This window comes from Rhinatrema bivittatum, chromosome 16 (assembly GCF_901001135.1).
Source record: "Rhinatrema bivittatum chromosome 16, aRhiBiv1.1, whole genome shotgun sequence".
Taxonomy (NCBI): Eukaryota; Metazoa; Chordata; class Amphibia; order Gymnophiona; family Rhinatrematidae; genus Rhinatrema; species Rhinatrema bivittatum.
In genome coordinates this window covers 33,641,128-33,663,810 of record NC_042630.1, presented here as the reverse complement: position 1 = coordinate 33,663,810, position 22,683 = coordinate 33,641,128, and the positions used below count along the sequence as shown (strand labels likewise).

Genomic DNA, 22,683 nt, shown 5'->3' with positions numbered 1-22,683 from the left:
AAAGCAGTTTTTTCTGCTTTTCTGTACACTTTCCCGGTGTTGGCCGAAATTAACGCCTGCCTTTGGCAGGCGTTGATTTCTGAGAGTAAATCGTGCAGCTTGGCTGCACATTTTACTTTCTGTATTGCGGGTGACTAACTAATAGGCTCATCAACATGCATTTGCATGTGATGAGCGCTATTAGTTTCAGGGGGGTTGGCCGCACGTTTTTCCACGCGCTATTACTCCTTACGGTGTAAGGGGTAACAATAGCGCGTCAAAAACGCGCAGCCAAACGGGGGTTAAAACGGTGCACTGGGCCGAGCGCACCGTTCTATATCGGCCTGAATATGAGGGGAGCACTGATTTCTGCGTCAACCCCGAGGCAGACAGCGGCTGATCTAAAGAGAGCTTCGCTTCCTCACGCCAAGCACGTCTAGAAGGAAGCTGGAAGGCCTGGATTTGCACCAGGTTTTGACTCCGTCTGTGGGAACCAGGGAGAAAAAAAAAAAAAAACGAGAGAGGAAATTCTCTGCCTTCAAAGCTTTGGTAGCCAAAGATAATATTAAATAATCAGGAGAATGGAGATTCTGCAGAATTCCAAGTGCCAGAGAAATGTGCGGGCTGCGAACTCTCCTTGGGACCCTAATATCTCTGGAAGTGGAAGCAGTAAAAACAAAACAAAAAAAAAAAAACCCCCACCTGGTTGACTGTTTCTAATTTACTAAGGAGACGTTGCCACCTATGTCCCCACCGAGTCTACGTTGCCTCAGGATGTTTTCTCTCTGTCACAGGATCGGGAGATGGGTACAGAGCCGGGGGAGGCACTTTTGGGGGGGGGGGGGGGGGTGTTTCGCCTTCAGACTGTCCGCTTTGGGGTAAAAGTCTACGGGCCTGGGTACAAAGCAGCCGCGGTGACTCTCACGCCCGTGGACTGATTTTACCGTGGAAAACAATTACACGTGGACTTCTCTTCCCGTCTTGCCCAAAACATGCCCTCTCCCCCCCTCCGGGAAGGCCCTCCCCTAAACTTTCATCCAGATTGGAGGGCGGGGGGGGATTTGCAACCAGGCCCACTGACCTCTTAGTTACCTTTGTCCTGGAGGTCGGCAGGAGTTTGGAGCAGGCGCCTTCCTTTTCTGAAATATTCTTAAAACCCCTGGTTAGTTTTGGGCCTTGCATGCCAAATTGTTACCAGATGTACTTCGACCGACGCAGGCCAAGGGGGAAGACGTTCTCAGCCTTGCAGTCAGAAGGCACGGAGTTCGGGGTGGGGGGGGTTTTGTTTCTCCTCCGAGCTACCCTGCAAAATGTTCAAGCATCTTAGAAGAACGCTACTCCTCCATCCTGGAAACCTTCTCAACCCTCTGAATTTTATTTCTCAACTCTTCCTGAACCTTATTTTACGCCGCCATGCACTGGGACAGTTTATAAAAATATTTCGGGGGGGGGGGGGGGGCGGTGATCTCTGTTTTCTATTGTCCGTGGCCTGTAATTTTCTGCGCTGACGCTGGCTTCGTTTGTTTATTTCATTCTCTATTCGTATTATGGGGCGGGAGGCGGATTTTTCGAAACGGTGCGGGCGGGTGATAAGTCCTCAGGTGCCTGCTTCGGTGGATTCTGCCCCAGTGCTGGAAGGGAAAGGGCGAGCCTCCTTCCCCCTTTCGAAAACCCGCCCGCAGGAAGCCACGCCCGCGGTGACCGGCGCCCGCTTCTTAACCCACGGCCACCACTTCCAAGCAAAACAACGCACGCAGCCGGGAAAAGACCCAAACCAGCCCCTAGATTCATCAAAATGCTATAATAAACGCATGGATAACGCCCTCTCTCTCTCTCTCCTCCCCCACCCCCCCAAGCCCAGAAAAGGCCGAAATGCAGTTTGCAAAATTTATCGCAAATTGCGTTATGGCCGTTTCGGTCATATCGCACAGCTTAACGCCAGGAAAAAAGGTGTAGTTATTTCCGGCATTAAAACCATGCGATATGCTTTCGCACAATGCGATATTGCCCCTCATTTTAATTTATCCCGCCCAAACTCCTCCCCAATCCTGACCCTTTTAAAACTTTGCATTTATGCCGTGCGGTAACACCATTATCGCATGCGTTATGGCGTCAATGCATGTGTGGACGCCTTATCGCACGCGTCAACACCGTAACGCATTTTGAGGAATGACCCTACTTGTGAGCTCTTTTCTCCCATGGCCTGACCCTACTACGTAACGCTTTCACCCACATTCTGGGAGGGCAGTTTTCAAATAGCCCTTTTACTCATGTAAGCAGCCATTTGGTCAGGGGGCTATGGCTTTTGAAAAATTGCTCACTCTAGGCTTATTTCTTTTGATGCGCTTCCTTTTCTAAGATTGCGTGACTATCGTGTTCAAGCGTTGTTGTTGTGTTTTTTTAGATTTCATTTTCGGTCCTCATCCCTTGTTTGTGTTACTTTTCGTTGCTAACGTTGCCTAGGTGAAATAAAACAGAACGTTAAAAACGAAAATCCCCTGAGTAGTTGCGAATGGAGGTGCATGGCGTTGGATCCCTGTCCCTGTTCCTACTGAGCTGGAAGCCCACAGGAACAGTAGGAAACTGTGGGGCCTCCTGCCACCAAAAACCAATAGCGAAAACCTCCTCCAGTAAGAGAAAATCCATCTCCTTCTTAGGGAGCGTGTTGCAGTGCTCAGCTGCCCTCAGACAGCTCTTCCTAATATCTCAGTAAACCTTGCCCACTGTAATGCCAGCCTGTTACTATGCGTATCCCAGTAGAGATGGAGCGCTGATCCTGTCCTCCCTATAAACCCACCCCATGCCCTCCATCCCTTTTATGTCATCAAACCTCAGCCTGTTCTTCTCCAGACTAAATGAACTCTGCTCCTTTCTGGAAGCTCATCCCTATCTCCTCACCCTTTTTTTTTTTCCAGGTTTCCAGGACGTTCACACCATGATATTCATCGGCTTTGGCTTTCTGATGACCTTCCTGAAACGTTATGGCTTCAGCAGCGTAGCTTTCAATTTCCTGCTTGCGGCCTTTGGCCTCCAGTGGTCAACCTTGATCCAAGGATTCTTCCATGGTTTCCATGATGGCAAAATTCACGTTGGAGTTGAGAGGTATTGTGTGTTTCAGAGGGTTGCAGTCTGTTCCTGCTATATTCATTTCACATTTTTATACCGCACTACTCCAAAAAGTGGAGAGTGTCTCAGGGTGCTGCTGTTTCCTCCTCTGTGGTCTCTCTTCATCTGTTTGTGTTGTAGCCATGCTTGGGGATGTCTCTGGGTGCTGTTGTCCCTTCCTTGAAATGTCTCTTCAGCTTTTTATGGTTGGGGGGGGGGGGTGTCTCAGGATGTTGCTGTCTCATCCCAAGAGGTCTCTGTTCAGCTGTATTCATAGTTTGGATGTGTCAGAGTGCTGCTGTCTGCTGCCCTGAAGTATTTCAAACCTTTCCAGGCTGATGCATCCTATACTGGACTCTATGACTGCACCTGCAACCTGCAGACCACAAAGAGACCAAACATTTTGCTCTGGAAAGGTGTTCTTATTAGGGAGGTGATATGTGATTTGCAGGACTTTAGATAACCTTAGTTAAGGATTTTTAACTGGAAAACTTGTGTATATATATCTCAGCTCTCTTCTTCATTGCCAGCATGATCAACGCTGACTTCTGCACAGGGGCGGTGCTGATTTCCTTTGGAGCGGTTCTGGGGAAGGCCAGCCCGGTCCAGCTGCTAGTCATGACCTTGATTGAAGTGACGCTCTTTGGGATTAACGAATTCATTATACTCAACATCGTTGGGGTGAGTTGCTTTGTGTGGGGGGCCTTTAAGAACCATGGCTCCCCCACCCAACTCTTTCTCCCCGTGCACACCCCTTGACATTGCACAATCTTGCCATGTGGATGCAGAACAGATGTAGGCCCAACCATTTTAAAACTAAATGAAAGGTGAGAAAATGGCTGCCAAATCCTTTTCAAGGCAGAAGAATCCAGGCGTTCCTCTTTATGAAATATCACATTTGTTGGCTACTATACAAAGGGTTTTCATAGAAAACTTTGATTGCTTTGACTTTAGTGTGCCATATTATAGCTAAGATCTGCTACAAAGACATAACGTTTCGCAGGTATGGTTTGTGAAGACTGAACTTAGCCAAACACATCACAGCCTGTCCCTTGAATTTTCCAAGTTGAGGACACTGTCAGTGGGTCATCCATGATTTCTCAACAGCTTGCTCCAGCAACTCATAGTGAGCATGTAAACTGTTGACTTTAAATCAAGAGAGTTCCTGACCTGTGGGTTGGGACCTACCTGATGGCCTAGTGAAGACTCATCGGAGGGTCACAAGATGAAGCGTTGTGGGATACACAATGCCAGACTGACTAAAGTAGTGAGCAAGACAGACGGCCAGACATCAGTTTATGTGCAGAACTACAGAATCACTTTCATAGCACTAAATCTGTGGAAGACACTACTTGTTATTTTATTAACTATGGTGGGTGCCATGGTTCTGTCAGGACTCCTGAGAAAGTCTTGAGTGGAATAAGCCTGGGAAAGCCACTTCAGCCAGCACTTCCCTTCCTTTTACTTGGTCCAGAAATATTATCCTCCTGCTCCTTAGTGAGGCCTGGCAGTTTCTTCCTGTTCCTTTGGGTTTCCAACACAATCCTGTCCCATGAGTCTTCAGTCACAGCCACCTGGGATTCCCCCTCCATTTTCATTCTTGTTGCCCTTTTTCCCCCCAGAGTCCTCTCGTTTACCTCAGTCATCCCGGTGACAATCCTCCGGCCAAGAAGCACAGATCCCGGTGCCTTCGGGACCCCACGGGTGGCTCCTTTGAGTCACCCACAGTAGGTTTCACTCTCTCCTGCAATATTCTCAGTTTCTGCCGGCCCAAGGAGCAGGACCTCAGTTTTGGGAATGGAATCCAGGTCTCTCCCAATGTGTTGAGTGGGCCCCCCGTTTCCTTCTCAGCAGGAATTCCTTTGTATCTCACTGGAAGGCTAGGCAGACTTCTCACATTTGTAATCCCATACACGTTTCACCTATATATGTGCTACTGTGACTACGGCCCTTAGAAGGTGCTGAGGCACATCATAAAAGGTAAATGAGCCTCAGACTTGGGTTATGCTTTGGGCCAGTGTCTAAGAGGTGGGGTTTTTTTTCCGCCATTTTGTACAGGCCAAGGATGCTGGAGGCTCCATGACCATCCACACATTTGGAGCCTACTTTGGACTGATGGTCTCCCGAGTACTTTACCGATCACAGCTCGACAAAAGCCGGCACAAAGAGGGCTCGGTGTACCACTCGGACCTCTTCGCCATGATTGGTAAGATTTTACGTTTGACCGGAATCAATCCCTGAGAGGCTAAGCCAGTCCTGGGTTTGCCCCATTGCATCTTCAGACTTGAGGCGCTGATTTCTTTAAGAAAGGTGAACTCCAGGACCGCAGACACAGTAGGACCACAATTCTGACTGCATTGGCTGGCTTGGACCAAGTGACCATTCAACCTGAAAGAAATTTATTTGCATAATCTAACAAAACTTTGTTGCTGCAGTAAGGTTCAGGTACTTCTTAGGCCTTCCCAGGCAAATGTGAGTGAATCATGTGATGGGGGGGCATGTACCCCAGATCTTTTAACAAGATTATATATTGTATCCCTGGCTTGCAGTTTAACAAGACAGGTGCAGGAATTCTTGTTAGCTTGAGGGGAGGAATAAGCTCCAGTGAAGGGAACACATGCAAGGTTAACCCCAGTGGTTATAAAAAATAAAACAGCACGCTGGACTGTTGTTCCCAAATCAAATTGTCCTTATACTTGAGGCAGACAACTATTTACAATAGACTATTCAGTTTACTCCTCACTAGCGCATCCCTAGCGCCTCCTTTTTGACAGGAGCGGCGGCTGTCAGTGGGTTTGACAGCCGACGCTCAATTCTGCCGGTGTCAGTTCTCAAACCTGCTGACAGCCACGGGCTCGGAAACTGGAGGCTGGCAAAATTGAGCATCTGGTTTTCGACCCAACAGCCGCCGGCCGACTTCCAATTTTTTTTTTTCTTAACTTTTTTTACCCTTCAGGAGCTCCGACTTAATATCGCCATGATATTAAGTCGGAGGGTGCACAGGAAAGCAGTTTTTACTGCTTTTCTGTGCACTTTCCCAGTGCCGGAAGAAATTAGTGCCTACCTTTGGGTAGGCACTAATTTCTGAAAGTAAAATGTGCGGCTTGGCTGCACATTTTACTTTCATAATCACGCGTGAATACCTAATAGGGCCATCCACTGCATTTGTATGTTGAGGGCGCTATTAGGTTCGGCGGGTTGGACGCGCGTTTTCGGCCCCTTACTGAATAAGGGGTAAGGGAAAACGCGCGTCCAAGGACAGGTTAACAGTGCACTCCGTCGGAGCGCACTGTACTGTATCGGCCTGTATGTTAGCAGGCAGGGTTTCTAAAGATGCTACTTGATCAAACAAATCCTTCCTATCCTCCAGCATAATCTCCAGCAATTTCCAAACCAAATTGTCACTTACTTCGGAGAAAGTATTTTGTCACTCAGCTTGCAATTAAACTATGGAATTTGTTACCAGAGGATGTGGTGAAAGCAGTTAGCATAGCTGGGTTTGAAAAGGGTTTGGACAGGTTCCTGGAAAAGTCCATAAATCACAATTAGCCATGTTGACTTGGGAAAGCCACTGCATAACCCCTGGTTATCAGCAAGAAGGCTTGGACCGGGGCTTTGGGATCCTGCCAGGTGCTTGTGATCTGGCTTGGCCGCGGAGGGAGGGCTAAGTCTTCTGCTCTTATGTTCTAGTAGGACACTGGCCTCCACCTACCACTGAAATACTCGTTTGGGGTAAGGTTTCAAAAGCATTTAGCCATTTAACACTGGGTTTTACCCATGTAAACGCACTTTACCTATCTAAGTGGTGTTACTCCCTTCCCCAGCAAGGACGATTACTGACTGCCCAAGTATTTGGCACCCCCCAAAATGACGGTAACCTGCAGGCCCCCAGCCGGATAAGATCGGCAAACGAATTTCTCACGCAGAGCAAGGCATGGGGGGGACCTGTTCTCTCTTCCCTGGCTCCTGTCCCAGAGGTTAATGGCTCCGTGATCCCAGAAAGCCTGAACGCTCCTGACGGACCAGTTCAGAAAAGGGAGGTGGGGTGGGGTGGGGTGGGGGAGAAACTACTGCGGCTCATAATCCCTTTTCTAAAAATCCCTTCGTCCTTTCCCAGGGGGATGGAACGTTCCCTGTCATGGCGCCTCTGCGCTCCCTCTGCTGGCCGCCGCCTCTCACTGCACGCTAGGAGGGGGGGATGTGCCAGGCCGTGCCAGAGAATGCGTTCACCCTTTAATTAGGCAGGTCCAGGACCGGGCCGCATTTTCCATGCCGGTTTTAAAGCCTTAGCCCTGTGTCTCTAGCTTGGAATTCCACATCTTGGATTTGTGTAATTACTCCTTAGAACACGCATTCCATCTATGGTCGCTGCGGGCTACAGGGGAGGGGAGGGGGGTGAGTGTGTGTGTCTGGGGGGGGGGGGGGGGTTCCACTGGAACAACAAATCTGGGAAAAGTTGCGGGAACCGAGGTGCAGTTACAAGCTTTCTCCCCAGCGGCCTGTCAGTGTGACCTGCGCCGCTGTTTAATCAGCAGTAATTGGCTGTTATTAACGGCGGGAATGTAACTCCTCGCCGCACCTGTTTGACAGCTTCAAGGTGCAAGAAATGTGCTGCCAGAAGGTCCACCCCGGCAGTGGCTGCACGCTCATGCAAACAAATCATGCAAAGCGCTGTAGGGCTTTCGGGGACCCTGGCGAATGCAGATTCATGTCCCTGCTAATAATTCAAAAGGCTCCAGATGTAGCCCGGCCATTGATCGCCACTGCCTTTTGCATTTATCTTCCCAAACCCCAGGCACGATTTACCTGTGGATGTTCTGGCCAAGCTTTAACTCTGCCATCACGGCTCACGGCGACGACCAGCACCGGACCGTGCTGAACACCTACTACTCGCTGGCGGCCTGCACTCTGGCGACCTTCGCCATGTCCGCCCTGCTCAGTGGGGAAGGCAAGCTGGACATGGTGAGCACGAGCCACTCTCATCTTAAAAGGGCGTGGAGGGGGAAGGCAGTCCTGTCGCTTTTCAAGGGACCACCTAGTTTTGTCCTCAAGGTGTCTGGGCTTATAACAGGCTGCAGATCGCTCCACCCGGCCTGTGCCTCTCCTCACCAGTCACCGGTTTCCCCTCGGGGAGGGGGGAGACCTTTTCCGTGCATCGCTGGTTTAGGGTTTCCCACCTCACCTCGGGCGGATCCCAGGCCTGGTTTTTGCCCCACTACATATTTTTCTTAGAGGAAACTAGAGCTCCATGCATGCAATGGGGACAACCAGGCCTTGGGGATGACTCTGCTCAGGGTGAGGTGGCAAACCAACTCTATTAATTGAGTTGACTTAGATAATAACCACCGCTATTACTAGCAATGGTTACATGGAATAGACTTAGTGTTTGGGTACTTGCCAGGTTCTTATGGCCTGGATTGGCCACTGTTGGAAACAGGATGCTGGGCTTGATGGACCCTTGGTCTGACCCAGTAAGGCATGTTCTTATGGTTACCCTGAACCGTGCTGTGGCTGTTCCTGATAACGGAAAAGGGTAATAAAGCCGGGGCCGGTGAGCCGTGTTCCTTAGCGATGTTCACACAAGATTAAAAATGCGTGGTTTTAAAAATAAAAAAAATCCTTGTGTCTTTATTCCGTCCCCTGCCCCACCCTAGGTCCATATTCAGAACGCGGCATTAGCTGGAGGTGTTGCTGTCGGCACTTCAGCAGAGATGATGCTGACTCCTTTCGGAGCCATGATAGCTGGGTTTCTGGCTGGGGTGATCTCCACTTTAGGATTCAAGTTCCTCACTGTAAGTCCGGGAGAAGTTAATCTAGAGTAAAAGTCTTTTGCATGGGGAGTAGGCTCCATATCTAGAAGATACAGCTGTGGTATCTCTCCACCATTAAAACTGACAGACTCTGTATCCCTGCTCCCATCCCCTGAACCCTCCAGTCCTAGAGGTGACAGGCTCTGTATTCCTGCTCCCATCCCTTGAGCCCTCCAGTCCTAGAGGTGACAGGCTCTGTATCCCTGCTCCCATCCCCTGAGCCCTCCAGTCCTAGAGGTGACAGGCTCTGTATCTCTGCTCCCATCCCCTGAGCCCTCCAGTCTTAGAGGTGACAGGCTCTGTATCCCTGCTCCCATCCACTGAGCCTTCCAGTCCTAGAGGTGACAGGCTCTGTATCCCTGCCCCCATCTCCTAAGTCCTCCAGTCCTAGAGGTGACAGGCTCTGTATCCCTGCTCCCATCCCCTGAGCCCTCTAGTCCTAGAGGTGACAGGCTCTGTATCCCTGCTCCCATCCCCTGAGCCCTCCAGTCCTAGAGGTGACAGGCTCTGTATCCCTGCTCCCATCCCCTGAGCCCTCCAGTGCTAGAGGTGACAGGCTCTGTATCCCTGTGCCCATCCCCTGAGCCCTCCAGTCCTAGAGGTGACAGGCTCTGTATCCCTGCTCCCATCTCCTGAGCCCTCCAGTCCTAGAGGTGACAGGCTCTGTATCCTTGCGCCCATCCATTGAGCCTTCCAGTCCTAGAGGTGACAGGCTCTGTATCCCTGCTCCCATCCCCTGAGCCTTCCAGTCCTAGAGGTGACAGGCTCTGTATCCCTGCATCCATCCCCTGAGCCCTCCAGTCCTAGAGGTGACAGGCTCTGTATCCCTGCGCCCATCCCCTGAGCCCTCCAGTCCTAGAGGTGACAGGCTCTGTATCCCTGCTCCCATCCTCTGAGCCCTCCAGTCCTAGAGGTGACAGGCTCTGTATCCCTGCTCCCATCCCCTGAGCCCTCCAGTCCTAGAGGTGACAGGCTCTGTATCCCTGCTCCCATCCCCTGAGCCCTCCAGTCCTAGAGGTGACAGGCTCTGTATCCCTGTGCCCATCCCCTGAGCCCTCCAGTCCTAGAGGTGACAGGCTCTGTATCCCTGCTCCCATCTCCTGAGCCCTCCAGTCCTAGAGGTGACAGGCTCTGTATCCTTGCGCCCATCCATTGAGCCTTCCAGTCCTAGAGGTGACAGGCTCTGTATCCCTGCTCCCATCCCCTGAGCCTTCCAGTCCTAGAGGTGACAGGCTCTGTATCCCTGCATCCATCCCCTGAGCCCTCCAGTCCTAGAGGTGACAGGCTCTGTATCCCTGCGCCCATCCCCTGAGCCCTCCAGTCCTAGAGGTGACAGGCTCTGTATCCCTGCTCCCATCCTCTGAGCCCTCCAGTCCTAGAGGTGACAGGCTCTGTATCCCTGCTGCCATCCCCTGAGCCCTCCAGTCCTAGAGGTGACAGGCTCTGTATCCCTGTACCCAACCCCTGAGCCCTCCAGTCCTAGAGGTGACAGGCTCTGTATCCCTGCGCCCATCCCCTGAGCCCTCCAGTCCTAGAGGTGACAGGCTCTGTATCCCTGCTCCCATCCTCTGAGCCCTCCAGTCCTAGAGGTGACAGGCTCTGTATCCCTGAGCCCTCCAGTCCTAGAGGTGACAGGCTCTGTATCCCTGCTCCCATCCTCTGAGCCCTCCAGTCCTAGAGGTGACAGGCTCTGTATCCCTGCTCCCATCCTCTGAGCCCTCCTGTCCTAGAGGTGACAGGCTTTGTGTCTCAATACCCATCTCCTAAATCATCTTCTCTCCACTGGACTCTTCCCTGACAGTCCCATATTTTGTCCTGCAGCCCTTGCTAGACTCAAAGTTGAGAATACAGGACACGTGCGGTGTTCACAATCTCCACGGGATGCCTGGTGTGATGGGGGCACTCATTGGTGCAATTGTGGCATCGCTGGCTACAGCAGAAATCTACGGTGCTGGGTAAGAACGTTTCTGATAACCTGGCGCTCCATAGAACATCGTGCGCTCATGGGACCCAGCTTCTCGTGGTTTAACAGGACCTGAGTTTCCAGTTCTGGGTGGGGCTTGGCAGCCGGGGGAGCAACAGGGGAAGAGGGAGAAATCTGGAAGCCCAAACCGATTCCCCAAAGTTATTTATTTCTTTTTGCCGAAACTGTCATCCTCCTGCTGGGATCCAGATCGTGCAGGACAGGTTTCCCCCCCCCCCCCCCACTCCCCTCACTAGCGCTGGCGGCCTGCGGACTCTGCTGGTCTTAACCTTTAACCCGTTTGCCCTCTTCCAGGATGGACGACGTGTTCCCTTTGATTGCTGACGGCACCCGGACCCCGCAGTCCCAAGGAGTGTTCCAGATCATTGCCTTGTTCGTTGCGCTGGGGTTCGCCATTGTTGGAGGAATTGTTGTTGGTGAGTCTGTGCAGCTGCCGTGTGCTCCAGGCCTGCCTTGATATCTAGATTTCCAACATTCCCAATCAGAAACGGGGGTGGCAGATCCCAGAATATTTTGCTCAGGGGACTGAGAACCAGGCTATATGTTCCCTCCTCTTAAGTTACCGATTTCTATTGCCCCTGTCTTTGGCATAAGTTTGATGAGGCCTCCGGCTCCCCTCGGCTTCGCGGTCAACGTGAAGGCCAAGCGATGATGCAGTGAAACCTGCCGTGTCAGCAGGAAATGTGTCTGCTTTCTGGTTCCTGCTCAGCAGTGCTGCCGCATGACTCAACAGCTTTGCCAGAGATACAGCGAAAGCGAGTTTGCTTACCTGTAAAGAGGGTTCCCTGTGGACAGCAAAATGAATCAACCATAACCTGTGGGTGACGACATCTGGCACTGCTGACATGGACCCAGGCTCTCAGAGCATGGAGAGGGCTCCCGCGTGCGTGCCCTGCTCTGTGAGCCTCTCGGTCTCTTCCAGAGCTTAAGCATCAGCGACGTAGGCGACTCTCCGAGGAGGAGAGCCGAGTATCCAGTACGGCTGATTCATCCTGCTGTCTGTGGAGAACTCTTGTTTACTGGTAAGCAAAATTGCTTTCTCCGTCAACAAGCGGGCGTATTGAGGCTTGCATTGCGGAGCAAGTACTGACTAGACGACCTGCTGCACACCAGGGGAGAGTGGACTGCTTAGTGAAAAGGCTGCGCAGTACTGCTTGGTCCAGAGAGACCTGCTTGTCCGTAGAGTAATGGGCTGTAAAGATGTGAACTGACGACCAAATAGCAGCTTACCAGATGTCCTCAATGGAAGTGGCCCTGAGACGAGCCACTAAGTTGCCGTGGCTCTCCCTTGACGAGCCTTGACAGAGTCTGTAATCTGTAAGCCACCCGGCTCGTAACAGTGCGCTATAAGGTCCGCTAGCCAACCGGTCAGAGCTGCTTTGGCAGCTGCCCTTCCCAATAGCTTGGGATCAAAGGACACGAACGTTGAGAAGCTTGATGGGGAGGCCCCGACCTTATGGGTTTTATTATTTATGCTTTACTGTGATCCACTTGGCACGGTTACCCTGATACAAGCGGAAGGTAAGATGTTTAGAACAGATTAAATAAATAGGTCCCGCTGCAGCCGATCTGGTAGGGGATCTGAAGGAGGAGTCATGGAGTCTTCCCGAGGGGCAAACCAAGGGGCAAGCTGAGCCGTGACGGGGGGGGGGTGGGATCTCTGTAGATCCGAAGGGGAGAAATCTGGCAGGAGCTTTGAATGACCTGACTCCGCCTCTTCCCTTTCTGGTTCATGACCTGGAGGAGGTGAATTTAGGGGGATGAGGGACGTATTCCCGAAGCTGGCGGCCCCCCTAAGGAAAGGCGCACATCTCATGGGGGGTGGGGCGGAAATTCCTCCATCTTGGACAGGAGAGGTTCCAACCTCCCTCTCTGGTCTTCTGGGCTCAAGGAGGCAAAGAAGCTCTTCCCGGGACCTGACAGCTGGGGTTCCCCGTGGCTGAGGGGAACCCCCCCCCCGCGCTGGAGCTGGAGGTGTGAGGCAGCCTCTTCCGAAACCCGGCTTGGTTCCTCCTCGGCCGGGGCCGCTGGCGGCGCCGAGGAAGAACTTGGCGCCATGACGGTTACACCCGCAGCAGAAGCGGCCGGTTACAAGACTCTCTCTCCACGCTGGTTGCATCGCCACCTCCCGCCGAAAATAGCGCGCGCCGTGTTTCATTGCCGGTGTGGATTTAGTACCCTTCTGCCTGCCTCGCGGCCCCGGCAGCTGGACTCTGAGGCTTTATGCACGGATGGCCCTCCATGGCCTTCCCCACCGAGAGAGGGGGGGGGGGAGGGGAGGTGACTGCACCCTAGAACGCGTGCTCTGTGCCAGCGATGGGGGCGGCGCCCTGGCCGGCATCGGGTCCAGGGAGAACGGACGGCTCAAGGCGACGAGGGCCTTCTGCACCACGAAGGATGAATGCACCTTCTCCGCCGAGGCTACCGTCTGCCTTGGTATCGGTGAAAGGACCCGCTCGGATGGAACCCAGCACCGGTGGCATGGACGCCGAGGGAGACAGCCCTGGGGAGGATCCCCACACATCGCTTAAGTGCGCTTCCCGGCGCCTCCATCAGCACCACAGGCTTCTGTGCCACATTCGACCCCTGACCTGTCACGGGTCCAGGAACCAGCACCCTGAGTGGGTGGCGACCCTTTCCATGCCAGCGAGAGAGAGAGAAGAATCCTCTGTGGAATGCTTGCACCGAGTCGTGACGATGCTTCGGGCCTGGACGAGTGACTGCTGCTCAGCCACCGCCGAAACACTCTGGTTGATACCGTCTCCCTCTCTCCACCTTTTATCCTTGACTGGCAGGACCGAGAAGAAACCCCGCCTGTGCACCTCTCTGCCTTACCCTCTCTCTCTCTCCCGGAGCCACGAAGTCGCTCTGGATGCAATCTGTGCGATGAGCAGCATCGGGTGGTACTCAGTAGGCTTAAGGCTTCTCAGCAAACCTTCCATGGCTCCTTGAATTTTGGTACCTGGCAGGCACCGTTGAATCCCAGGACAATCCCCTAACCAAGGTACTAGAAAGTGCAGAGATGCAGTCCTCCCTTTTAGCCACCAGAGGTCAGTGTACCCTAACGCACAGGCCAGGGCCTGGTTTATTGCAGCCCAGGCTTCCTGTAATAGCTTCTTATAAGCTCCAGAATGTAATTACAGCCCCGCACACAGGAGGCACGTAAAATACTTATTTCTTTTCATTTTGCTTTTGTTCCCAGGGTTACTCCTAAAAATTCCTCTGATGGGCTCCCCTTCAGACACACAGTGCTTTGAGGATGAAATTTTCTGGGAGGTAAGAGCTGGTGGAATTGAAAACAGAATTTATTTGGGTTTTTGTTTTTTTTTGTCCAAAGAAAATGTGTTTCCAGTCAAGAGGTCCCACCTATACCAGCTTCAGGGATATTTTAGAGGGAGCCTGGCATCAGAAGGTGAGAGTAGGCAGCAGTCACTGAAACCACTGAGCAGACTCGCTTTAATTTCTAGCAGGTCGTATAATAATCAAAAAAATGTTTGTTTTGTACTCACTGTCAGTACAGATTTAGATGGTTGGCAGATCTGAAAGAAAGGAGAGTAGATGCCACTCAACTTCATGGCATATTTAGTAATGTTTTTATCCCCTACATGGAAAGTTAGTAGCTAGTCCAGGGGTGGCCAACTCTGGTCCCCCAGAGCCACAACAGGCCTGGTTTCCAGGAAATCCACAACGAATGTGCATGAGACAGATCTTCATGCTCTACCTCCACTGAATGCAAATCTGTCTCATGCACATTCGTTGTGGATATCCTAAAATCCTGGCCTGTTTGTGCCTCTCGAGGGCCGGAGTTGGCTTCCTCTAGGCTAGTGTATCCTGTTCTTTTTGCGTAAGGGTTACCAAGGACTCAATGAATTCAGGACAGCCTGAGCCTGGTGTTTCCCCACTGCAGGCAGAGTCTTGGATTTCCTGCTTTTGTAACGGAAATCAGGGTTGCCGGCACATACATGCACTACTCGATGATGATCCTAGTCAGGGGCGAATGTGCGCTCACACTGTCTCCTCTGCGTCCCACGCCCAGGTTCCAGAGGACGAAGGGGGCCATGGCGAAATGATGGCCGTGAACGCCGAGGACAATGAGAAGCAACTGCACGCGTAAAGCCGTCCAAGCTGCGCTGGGAGATCACCGTGGGCACATACAACACGTGCCATGCCTACCCCACGGTGCAGACCACACACCGGAGCAACACCCATTATTCCGACCATATAGTGCAGGTGCAGCATACACATGAGCTCTGTCAGGCAGCAGCTGCAGAGAAACAGCTCCATCCCGAGCCACTGCATTATTTAAAAAAAATATAGCAAAATAACTGCACTTAAGAGGAATGTGTGCACACACAGAGATGTGTGCACGATTCCTGTACAACAATTAATTACTCGTATATCAACACACGCACATGTAAGCCTTTGCGTGGGTTAGTCTGGGGAGGGTGGTGGGAAGAGACCTGGCAGATACCAGCAGGTTCTTTTGATCAGAAGCAGGAAGGATGATGGGACCCAACTCCCCTCCCTGGCCCCCGGTAATATCCACCTCTTTTCCTGCCGGTTTGCATCAGGGACGCACACCTTTGCTGTTGCTGTTCAGCAGAAAAATCAGTAGCCCCCGGCCTGTTTCAAATTCCGAGCTGTGTTGACTCCCCAAGTTTTTAATTTTCCCCCGAAAATGGGATCCTCAAAGGATTTTGCTGCACGACGACTGAAGCCATCTTTCTTTTCCTGCAGTAACTGTGCAAGATAAACTTATATTAATCGCGACTTTTTAACAGTCTTTGAACAAAAAGCAAGGCCTGCTAAGATACGCAGTCTAACTTGCCAAAGCCTGAGCCTGTGTATTAAGGACACCCTTTTATTAAGGCTATGATTTCTGCTCCTGGTAATCCAAGCATACCGTTTTTTGCTTTTTTGCATGCATGCATTTTCACCTGTGTATTGCAGACAAGCTTCTAGTGCAAAAACAGCCTGTCCTATGGGGGAAGAACCATGGTCTCTGCCGATAGTAAATGAGCCTGATGAAGGCCGAGAAGTATCTGCTTTCTTCTCCCCTCCCCCTTTCTTTTCGTACAGTGGAACTGCCAGCTTCAGCCTCGGTAACTGAGAACATCTTTCCACGATACTGTCCTCAGTGTAGGGTGCTTCATAGGGCATGACTGAGAATCTGCCTATATCCTTCGTGAGGGCAGCACAGTACCCGGCCCTTGGGTGACTTGCAGGTATTCAGCATTTTATTAAAGTTATAGAATCACCTTACTGGGGACCTATAATGCTTGGCACTGTTACAGATTATATAGACAGTATATATATATATCAAGGAAGAGAGAACTGTGCATGATAAGGCCTTAGGGTGCTTCTGATTTCTGAAGGGTTGGCATCATAGTCTACCGTTTCAGGAACATAAGGCCTCAGCTGGACAGCTATAGCATTGCTGTAAGTATTATTATACAATTATAGTGCATGGTAATTTTGTCCAAACCAGAGCACAATGTGAATAAATAAGGGAGGCGCACTGGTACTAAGTAACAGCTTAGAAGATGCATCTTGGCCATATCTGGATCTAGATTGTGCACCCACCCTGTGTTGGAAATGAGCCTTGATACAGGGACGAGCAACGCCCAGACTCTCGCAAAAGGTGCCCTGGTGTCTTTAGCGTCCACTGAGGAGACAGGACCGTGCCAGAGCATCTCATCTGAAAGATGGCACCCTTGACAGCTTAGTGCCATTCAGTACCATGCTGGGACACTGGGTCGCTGCTGGCCCAGAGCAGACTGTCCTGTAACACAATACCGGGACACTGGGTCAGTTCTGGATCGAAGGGATGATTGGTTAAGTACTGCCTCAGAGAGAAGAGTATCCCCTACCACCATGCTGGGGAACATTGCTTCATCCCTACCCCAGAGAGGAGCCCGAACCATCAAAACCATTCCCGCAGCATCTATCACTCAATGTCCTGGGCGAGCCAGTTTGTGAGTAAGGGCAAGTCCTGCATTTGAGCTCAGCATGTTATCTCCATTTGAAAACAAGGCACACACCCTAACTGGGCTCTCTTAGGTTGAGGGGGGCAGCCTGGGGGTTAAGGGAATGGGCCGAGCACCAGGATTCCAGCCCTGCTTCTCCCGCTGGCACGTCTTGTGGCCTTGGTCCAGTCTTTTACTCTCCCCTTGCTTTAATACTCCATCGTGACTGTAAGCTCTTGTACCTCCACGTACTTAAAATGCTGCCCTAATCTCTCTCTCTCTCGGGGTACTTTGCTACATTGGTAGGGTAGTCCCTGTGTTTCATTCGCTCTACAAAACGTCTATTTGGGCTGCCCTTTTCGGGACATTGAATGATTACATTCGTTTCTTTAGGGTGGTTTTTTGTTTTTGGTTTTTTTTTTTATCCCACCCAAACTGTGCCTTTACAACTTTCACTTAAGACCGAAATACCGGGATGGAGAAACGGCATTTCCTGTCCAGTCGCCCGCGTGTAAAACCGCATTCCGATCATTGCTCGGCCTCTGTGCGTGGAAGAGCGCGCGCCCTTTCAGTCGCTGAGCAAAGCGCCGCTCCCTGGTGGACGGGTGACTGGTCACGTCCCCGTCTCCTTTGGGGTTTGGTTTTTTTTTCCCCCTCCTTTTCATTTTCGACGGGTCTTTACTTTAGCAGACACATAATTATTATTGCCTCCCGGACAGGCCTGCTTTGATTCTGGGGCCTCGCTGGCCCCCCCCCCCAGAGCCCAAGGTGAGAGGGATGACTGTAACAGAAGCAAAAGCTATCCCAAGAGGGAAAATATTAACTGCCACCAGGGGTCAGTACAACCCAAAGGAGACCGGCAGAGGAATTACTATTGACACTGGGGTGAGCAGCAGGGGACATCCACCCTTGGAAATTATTTCAAATAAAATTCGTCCTGGTTATAAAGTCTAATTTCAAGAAGGAAAATAAATCAAAAGTAGCAGCGCTCACACTGTATGGAAATATTTTCTCCCTTTTGTGCCTGAGGTCTGTTACCTGCTAAAAGAAGGGGGGGGGCGACCGACTCACAAGCTCTGACACTCCTTTCCACCCTGACAGACCCCCCCCCCCCCCAACGCACCTTCCCAGCACCCCCCGAACATGTAAAACTCCAACGCCCCTTCCCACCTCTCCAAGTCCACCCACCCTCACCCCACTTCCCCAAATGACACAGACTCGTATAAACACACAACTCCAGCACTCCATAAAATACACAGACCCCTCACACTCTTTCTGCCCTCCCACCCTAACACACACCTTGACACCCTTTCAGAATCACAAACCCTGACACCCACCCCCACCCCCTTCCCACTTCAGACACACGGGGCAAACTCGATGTCTGGTCTCTGGTTTTCAGTTGGGTGAGTTTGTCCAGTGGGATGACTTTTATAATTTAACCAGTCAAGTCTTGTTTTACCCCAGGAGAGTATTAGTACAACTTTCCCAGAAGGATGAGCCTCAGGTACCCTTTTTTGTCCACGAGATGGCATCCCATCTACAACCTGAGCGCTTGCCTAGATCCCTGGCAAATACCAGGTGTGCCTTGAGCAAACAACTCCATTCCCAGGTGGGACACAGGTCCCTCAGAGTTAGTCCCACAGGCTGATCCCTTCAGGGCACTCCGAGACAGACCAGGACTGAACCGGTCGGTTTAAGTAGGGGTCCTGTTTTATCAGGGGCATCAGAACACCTCTGCCATGTATCATGGGCTTCTTCCAGTCCATGCAATGACACGGGCCTCATCTCTCTTTTCAGTTTGCTGGATATTAGCTACTTGTGTATATTCAGACTGTTTCTTTTGTCTTTGCATTATGTATATTTTCAACTGTATGCAATATGTTTATATGAAGAATAAAAGATATGTATATTTCCTCATTACTTTAATAGAACATATGCTATGTAGCTGTAAATATAGGCACGTGCAATCGTTGCTCCATTCGTTTGATTCGTTTCGGCAGTACACGCGTATCTGACAAATGGATTGTGTGCAAGCAGAAACGAACGGGGTGCGCATATCTACGCGCTGAGTGCATACGCGCACAATATCCATTCGTCAGCTACGTGTATATTGCTGAAATGAATCAAACGAATGGAGCAACAAATGCACATGCCCAGATATCTGTTGTCAGAGGACCCCTGCCAAGGTAAGTTACCTGGTTACAATGCTCCATGTGATAAAAATAAATAGCAATAATCAAACAATGGTTTTAAGAAAGGCTTTTCTTCAGTTTAGTGCCTACAAAATCAACCTTTCATAACTCTAGTCAAGGACAATCAGCCACGGCCTTGGAAGCTCCCCTCTCCTGAGACCAGCGCAAACAATTTTAAATGATCTTAGACTGATGAGGAGTAGCTCCTCTTCCTCCCCGCTCCACCACATTCTCCCCTCCCCCCCACCTTGCCATCTTTCTCTAGTTGGATAAATAAAACGGCTGTATAATGCAGGTCAAAAAGAAGTTATGGACCACAGTTTGGCTATTTAGGAATGAGGGAGACCCTCTTATATAAAAAGAAGCAGGAGCGAAGCACCCAAAAAAAAAAGTCATCCTGCAAAAAAATATCTTCGGAGAAAAATCGCCAGTGATGAGGATTTAGACGCGTTCCTCTCCATTTTCTCCAAATCTCTCTCTTGAAAATTAAACGTTGCTATGCGGCAAGAGTAGGGGCAGTTTCTCAAAACAGCCCGTGTGGTGGCAGCCTGTGGATACGTTTACCTGCAGACTCTGCAGCAGTTTTCCCAGAGGAAGCACTCATGCACGTTCCCTCTTCAGACTGTCTCGGGGAGGGGGGGGGGGGGAGGATCTGCAGAGATTTGCCACCTGCTTTTCCTATGGGCACTTTTTTTTTTCCCCCCTTTGAAAATAACGTGCAGAATTTTGAACATCAAATTGCACGTGTTGTTGCCCAACTTTTCCAGATGACTGGGGGGGGGGGGGGGGGGGGCTGCCAAACTCAACAACAATTATCCCTGCTCAAGCATCCACAGAGTTCATAGCTATGGTTGTTGCCTCCCCCGACCTCTGAACCTGCCTACCTTTCCCACGGGTTAAAGATGAGAGCAGACTACCGAAAAATGATGTCGCAGCAGATGAGTTTTCAAGACCTCACACGCCTGAACCTGGGACCCGTGTGACCTCAAAACCTCACGTACTACAAAACCTTCCTATGCTGGTTTTCTAAAAGGGCTCTCTCCCTACAAAGACACCAGGATGGCTTGCAAGGACTCTGCTTTCAGCTACATGCATTCTCCAAAAAGCATGAGGGCGGGGCCTTCCAAACCTGTCCAGGGGACCCCCCCCCAGCCAGTTGGGATTTCAGGATATCCACCGTGAATATCCATGAGATACCTTTGCATAGCCTGAGACTCCATGGGTCTGGGGAAGCCCTCCATGAGGGAATAGTGATGCCTGCTCTTGCTGTATCAAGTGTTGCAACGTCAAGCAACTTTTAGCCTCTGTGCCTGAGAACCCAAGCAGCAAGGGCCTTTGTGACAGAACCGGGCTGCCACAGAATCAAAGGCGCAGTACACCTGGGTACCAGCTCCTAGATTCCATCTTCCAATGTAAACACCGCTTTAGGTGACATCTGAAGAAGAGGCCTGAGTGGTCCCGAAAGCTCGGGGACAAGATCATTTGTGGATAACTCTCATATTTGCTACAGTGAGGATGCACTGCAGCTGACAAGGAATCCCAGAGCTAGACTGATACTCTGGAGCTATGAAGCTGTTTCCTTCTTTCCCATCTGCGTTCCCAAGAGAGAACCCAAAAGTCCTAAATTTTTTTTGCATCTGAATTATGTAAGTTCTTCGCAGCGGCGCCCCGAAGCTGTGGGCAAGGAATTGGTGAGTCCAGCCGGGCCCCGGGTTTCCATGCAATTTAAAACGTTACAGACTGTGCCAGTGGAGCGTTTTCTCTCTCACCTTGAGATGTCGTGTAGTCCACCATCCACATAACATAGTAAATGACAGCAGGTCCAAAATGGCCTTCCCAGCAAGCTTTTATTGTGTCCAGCAGTCGAGAAAGGCCTTTTGTGAGTGGATGGTAGGGCCAAAATGGTGCATGTGAAGCGAAGGGCAGTTGGAAAGCACCCGGGATATCGTTAGGAGAACACGATCATCGCTCATGGCCTCTCTTAAGCTTATCGATGTGCCAGGAGAATTGGGGAGGGGTGCTGGCGGTATATTTGTTCTGTGTCTTTAACGGATGATATACATGAAGAAACCGGAGAGGACCTATTAAAAAAAAAAATAAAATAAATCCCTTGACAGATTGGGGGTTTGAAGGTATTAATTATATCACCTCAAGCTGATCTTATTTTCTGCCAATTAAACACCAGGAGGTGGAAGGGGGCAGACAAGGGGGGAAAGATCACTTTACTGATTACAGTCTGAGTTGAGGTCCTTTGCAATACGCCACCAAGCCTTCCCGCTGGAAACCCAATCTGGCTGGGCCTCCCCCCCCAAAAAACAACCTCCCTCTCCCCGGGCCACAAAGCAAGCAGTAATTATATTCTATTGGTTAATAAGAGAAGGGATAAACTTGGAGAGAAAAGGGAGCTGACAGGTGAGAAACAGGCCCTGAGATTAATAGGCCCGGGCTCAGGCCTTTTGTGCCGTTATTATATATCAGGGCTGTCCACAGCAGGAGCCTGAAAACAGGGCCTAGGGCTGATTGCTATGATCTTCCTCACAAAAAAAACAAAAAAACCCCACAAGAAAAGAAGTTCTCCCCCCAACCCATCCCCTCCTGCATGCCGCTTCCCCTCTCCCCCAGCCAACGTTATTGTGGATTCTGTGAACTTAAATTGTCGGGCTAAAACCTGGGGAGAGTCCTAGCACTGTGTGTAGAACTGGGCCTGCATTATATCCATGGCTAATCCTACGGTGATGTCAGCAGAAGGGTATTTAAGGATGAACACATCTTACCCGCCTGCGATTATTTGTCCCCGTCCAGCCGTGTATTACTGCAGAAGTGGAGCAGCTGGCCAAGTCTGCCTCCCATCTCTTACCCCCCCCCCCACCTCCTCCTCCTCCCCCTCCCCCAGACAGCGACGAAGAGACGCCGAGGGCAACGACGACAGCAGCAATGCCTTCACCATCACATCGTCGGTGCCACTAATTAGGCAAGAGGTGGGGGCTTTCTCCAGTCTTCTTATCCGAATGTGGGGGGGGGGGGGGAACCCACTTTGCAGAGTGACCTAACATATCTATACTTCATGATAAGAACCTAACCCAGGGAGATGACTTTTAAATACTAGAGGAGGAATGCTTTAAATCAGAACTTAAGGTGGCATAGACCAAAGGATGTGATATGAAAAATTCAGGCAGGCCCTGGGCTACCTCGACTTACCTTCTGTCTGCTGCTGGGCACATTTGTCTCTTGCCAACACGAGTCAGGAGTGTGCGCAGGTTCCCCTGCCCCCACACAGGCCGATACATTGGACCCGCCATTGGACGCGCGTTTTCGACGCGCTAGCGTTACCCCTTATTCAGTAAGGGGTCGAAAACGCGCGTCCAACCCCCCCGAACCTAATAGCGCCCTCAACATGCAAATGCATGTTGAGGGCGCTATTAGGTATTCCCGCGCGATTCAGTAAGTAAAATGTGCAGCCAAGCCACACATTTTACTTTAAGAAATTAGCGCCTACCCAAAGGTAGGTGCTAATTTCTTCGGGCACCAGGAAAGTGCACAGAAAAGCAGTAAAGACTGCTTTTCTGTGCACCCTCCGACTTAATATCATGGCGATATTAAGTCGGAGGTCCTGAAGGTTAAAAAAAGTAAAAAAACAAAGAAAAAAA

General features: G+C 50.9%; 1 protein-coding gene across 1 annotated transcript in view; it reads left to right on the top strand.

Moving 5' to 3' along the window:
• Positions 1-18,764, top strand: part of RHBG (Rh family B glycoprotein) — a 37,238-nt gene extending 18,474 nt beyond the window's left edge. The window contains exons 2-10 of the mRNA XM_029580796.1: positions 2,895-3,081; positions 3,615-3,765; positions 5,143-5,290; positions 7,880-8,046; positions 8,739-8,876; positions 10,716-10,849; positions 11,173-11,294; positions 14,081-14,154; positions 14,915-18,764. Coding sequence (XP_029436656.1) covers positions 2,895-3,081; positions 3,615-3,765; positions 5,143-5,290; positions 7,880-8,046; positions 8,739-8,876; positions 10,716-10,849; positions 11,173-11,294; positions 14,081-14,154; positions 14,915-14,992 — 1,199 coding nt within the window. The 3' untranslated portion in view covers positions 14,993-18,764. The remainder of the gene's footprint in view (positions 1-2,894; positions 3,082-3,614; positions 3,766-5,142; positions 5,291-7,879; positions 8,047-8,738; positions 8,877-10,715; positions 10,850-11,172; positions 11,295-14,080; positions 14,155-14,914) is intronic.
• Positions 18,765-22,683: the final 3,919 nt, after the last annotated feature.